General features: G+C 38.7%; 1 protein-coding gene across 2 annotated transcripts; it reads left to right on the top strand.

Annotated features, from left to right (window-relative positions):
• The first annotated feature begins 614 nt into the window (after positions 1-614).
• Positions 615-3,324, top strand: LOC111381363 (adenylate isopentenyltransferase 5, chloroplastic-like). Of its 2 annotated transcripts, XR_002700312.1 has the most exons (3): positions 615-961; positions 1,325-2,895; positions 2,979-3,324. XR_002700312.1 is itself a non-coding variant. In XM_023005139.1 (2 exons), exon 2 carries the CDS (start codon positions 1,340-1,342, stop codon positions 2,291-2,293), a length of 954 nt encoding a protein of 317 aa, XP_022860907.1. In that variant the 5' UTR covers positions 615-961; positions 1,325-1,339; the 3' UTR covers positions 2,294-3,324. The 2 variants fall into 2 exon arrangements, 1 of the variants encoding a protein (XP_022860907.1); XM_023005139.1 differs by having other exon boundaries at positions 1,325-3,324.
• Positions 3,325-3,559: the final 235 nt, after the last annotated feature.

Here is a 3,559-nt window from a genome sequence, read left to right on the forward strand (position 1 = left end):
TTTTTTCTCATTTTTTAACCACATATTTTTCATTAATCTAGTATTCCAAAATAATGTAACTCAAACGTACACTTAATCACATAAACAAGTCACGATAGGACACTCAACCTATGAAAGAAGAATTAAGCTAGAGAAGCCTCCGGGGTACAGTTCAACTGGTGGATCAATCAACATTGGCTTGCTTCCAGCGGAAGGGTGGAGAGTTCGATTCCTGGTGGGAACTTGCGATCAAAAAATCGGTATGGAGCAATCACTGTGGAGGAGAATCTCTTGTGCGCAAAAGTGTACAGCCAATGGAGGAACCTATGATCCAATTGAGGCATAATCCGCAATTTACCGCCTTCAAGTTTCTAGGGGCATGAGTTTTGGAGGTCCAAGATTTATTTTGGTGTAAGTTAGGATGCCTGGATATCAAAAAAAAAAAAAAAAAAAAAAAAAAACTGGAAATCCAAAAAAAAAAAAAAAAAAGAATTAAGCTTCAGAAATATTTTGATAGAAAGTTTGACAGAGACTGAGGGTGCATGCGGCCTCAATATCTGTGAAAAAATTGTACAAGCAGCAGGTTAAACAAAGAATTAATCCTCTCTTGCATTGAGTGGTATTAATTATGGGACAGGCAGAACAAATTATCAGGCAATGACACGTGTTACGCATATGTCTTCTTTGTTATGGAAAAATATGCATGGCTCCCACTTCACCTGCATAAATACCAGCCATCTTCATTTGATTTTTTGCAGGTGAGTTAGCTTCATATGTCACTTGGTTTCATATAATTTTCTTCTTTTTGGATCCTCCCAACTGTATGGATAAGAGAAATTTTCTGCACACATACATATAAACAAAAACACTCATATTTGCTTCATAATTCTGCCCCAACTTTGTACTTATTCCTTCTTCCTCAAAAATCCTTTTATTGTGCTGATTTTTCTGCAGCAGTTCGCCCAGTCAGCTCAAGCAGAAGGTATATATACACATATAAATATACATATTTATATTGCCTGTTTGATAGAGATGATCAGAGAGCACTATATCTAGAAGTGTTCATTATATTGTTCTATCTTCTCCAGTACACTGCTCCAAACATGAACTATCTAGATACTATATTGTTGTTCTTGGGCGTGTTGGAAAGAAAATCAATGCCGTATATTATTAAATCGAAAAAGAAGTTAAAATCTTGTTTTTACAAAAATGCACTTAGTGGTCCACGATACTGTTTTCTCACGCTAGTGCATGATCGAAAGAAAACTTCTGACAGCTAGTTTTCTTTTTTCTTAACTTTTCCATAATTTTTGACTGATTTTGCCACTTTGTGTAAATGAAACAGGAGTACTGAATATAAATGAGGATCTCATTTTCTGCCTGCAAGCAAGCACAGCCTCTGCGGGTGAATAATCCCGGGGGGCTAAACATGGATCAATTTATTCTGGGCCGGTGCCGGAAGGACAAGGTGGTAATAGTAATGGGAGCCACCGGCACCGGAAAATCAAGACTCTCGATCGATCTAGCCACCCGTTTTGATGCGGAGATTGTGAATTCAGATAAAATGCAAGTTTACAAAGGCTTAAACATAATAACCAATAAAGTGGCAGAAGAGGAATGTAGGGGAGTCCCTCACCATTTGTTAGGAATAGTTGATCCTGATGCAGACTTTGCAGCCGTCGATTTCGTGAATCATGCATCGACCGCTGTTGATTCGATTACGAGAAGCGGTCGGGTGCCTATCATTGCTGGAGGGTCTAATTCTTACATCAAGGCTTTGGTGAATGATGACATGGAATTCAAGTCAAAGTATGAATGTTGTTTCCTATGGGTGGACGTATGGATGCCTGTCCTTCACTCGTTTGTATTGGAAAGGGTCGATAAAATGGTGGATGCTAGTTTGATCGATGAAGCAAGAGAATTCTTTGACCCTGAAGGTAATTACTCACGCGGGATCAAACGTGCTATTGGATTATCAGAACTAGATGAGTTTTTTCGAAATGAGTCATTTCTTGACTATGATAAAAGGGCCAGGCTCCTTGAGGATGCTACTGATAAAATTAAGGCAAACACATGCAAATTGGCTTGTCACCAACTACAAAACATTCTTAGGCTTCGAAATCAATCAGAGTGGCACATTAACTATTTGAATGCAACCGAAGCCTTCCTCAAAAGGGGCTTGGAATCGGTTGAAGCTTGGGAAAGGCTTGTGGCCAGGCCTGCCACCAGAGTCGTGGACCGCTTTCTATGCGAAGATGACGTCAATTTCATGTCAGCAATCGCTTTGCCACCTCCTATCTATCAAATCATGTAAATGCCTCAAATCATTCTAAACACCTATTAAGTTTCCATTCTTTTCTCATTAAAATGAAAAATTTGATCGTTATCCATTACATCAAACCACCAAATTTGAATTTCTATCTCTTGTGTGGGGTCTATAACGACTATATTTTTCATTTTCATTGTTCCAAAAATGAGGAGTAAACGGGGACACTATTAGTTATTTTATCCCTGGTCTTCAATAGTACTTACCAAACACACGTACGTCTTTGTCATCCCATTCGATTCCACCAGTTCAGGATAAGTATTCATGCACGGGACATGGCAAGAGTCAAGTCGACCTACCACTTATCCTATTTTCTACCTTTGCAAAGGTTGCTGTCAGGTAGTTAAGTACCTAAAATATGGGTGGCCGTAGAATACGAAGCGTTTTAGAAATCCGTGTAGGGAATACTTTGTCTCCCCCTTTTTGGCACTGTATATGCAGTGGACTGCTTTGGATTATTCCCATATTTATTTATTTTTTTTAATCTAGGTATCCCAGTTTACACCAGACTAAATCTTGGACCTCCAAGATCCATGCCCCTAGAATCTTGGAGGGGGTAAATCGCGAGTTATGCCTCAACTGGATCACAGGTTCTCCCCATTGACTGTACACTTCTGCGCACAAGAGACTCTCCTCCACAATGATTATTCCATACCAAATTTTTTGGCTTCAGGTTCCCACCAGGAATCGAACTCTCTACCCTGTCGCTAGAAGCGAGCCAATGTTAATTGATCCACCAATTGAGCTGTGCCCCGGGAGGCCAAATGGATTATTATATATGTACCTGTAGTAGTCTTGGCAAATTGTAAGCACTTTGTGGGGGTGCGGGGAATTGGTCAAAATAAAACTTCAATAAATTATGTAAGAAAGGTGAACTGCATTTTAGGTTTTACTTTTTTCCTTTTTTATTTCATCTCCCCTTTTTGGCACTGTATATGCAGTGGACTGCTTTAGCAAATGGATTATTCTATATGTACCTGTAGTATAATCCTTTGCAAATTGTAGGCACTTTGTGGGGGGGGGGGGGTTGAATTGGTCAAAATAAAACTTCAATAAATTATGTAAAAAAGGTGAGCTGCATTTTTGGTTTTATTTTTTCCTTTTTTATTTCATGTATTTTTTTTCTAAAATTTTTGTGAGTGCCCCTTGTGTAAATTTAATGTCTGCACAGGCTATAATATTTTTGATTTGACAGGTCTATTGTGTTTGTGCGTGTTTTGGGATTGGCATATCATCTTTGTTCTTTGAATTTTT

The sequence above is a fragment of the Olea europaea genome, unplaced genomic scaffold, assembly GCF_002742605.1.
Source record: "Olea europaea var. sylvestris unplaced genomic scaffold, O_europaea_v1 scaffold2296, whole genome shotgun sequence".
Taxonomy (NCBI): Eukaryota; Viridiplantae; Streptophyta; class Magnoliopsida; order Lamiales; family Oleaceae; genus Olea; species Olea europaea.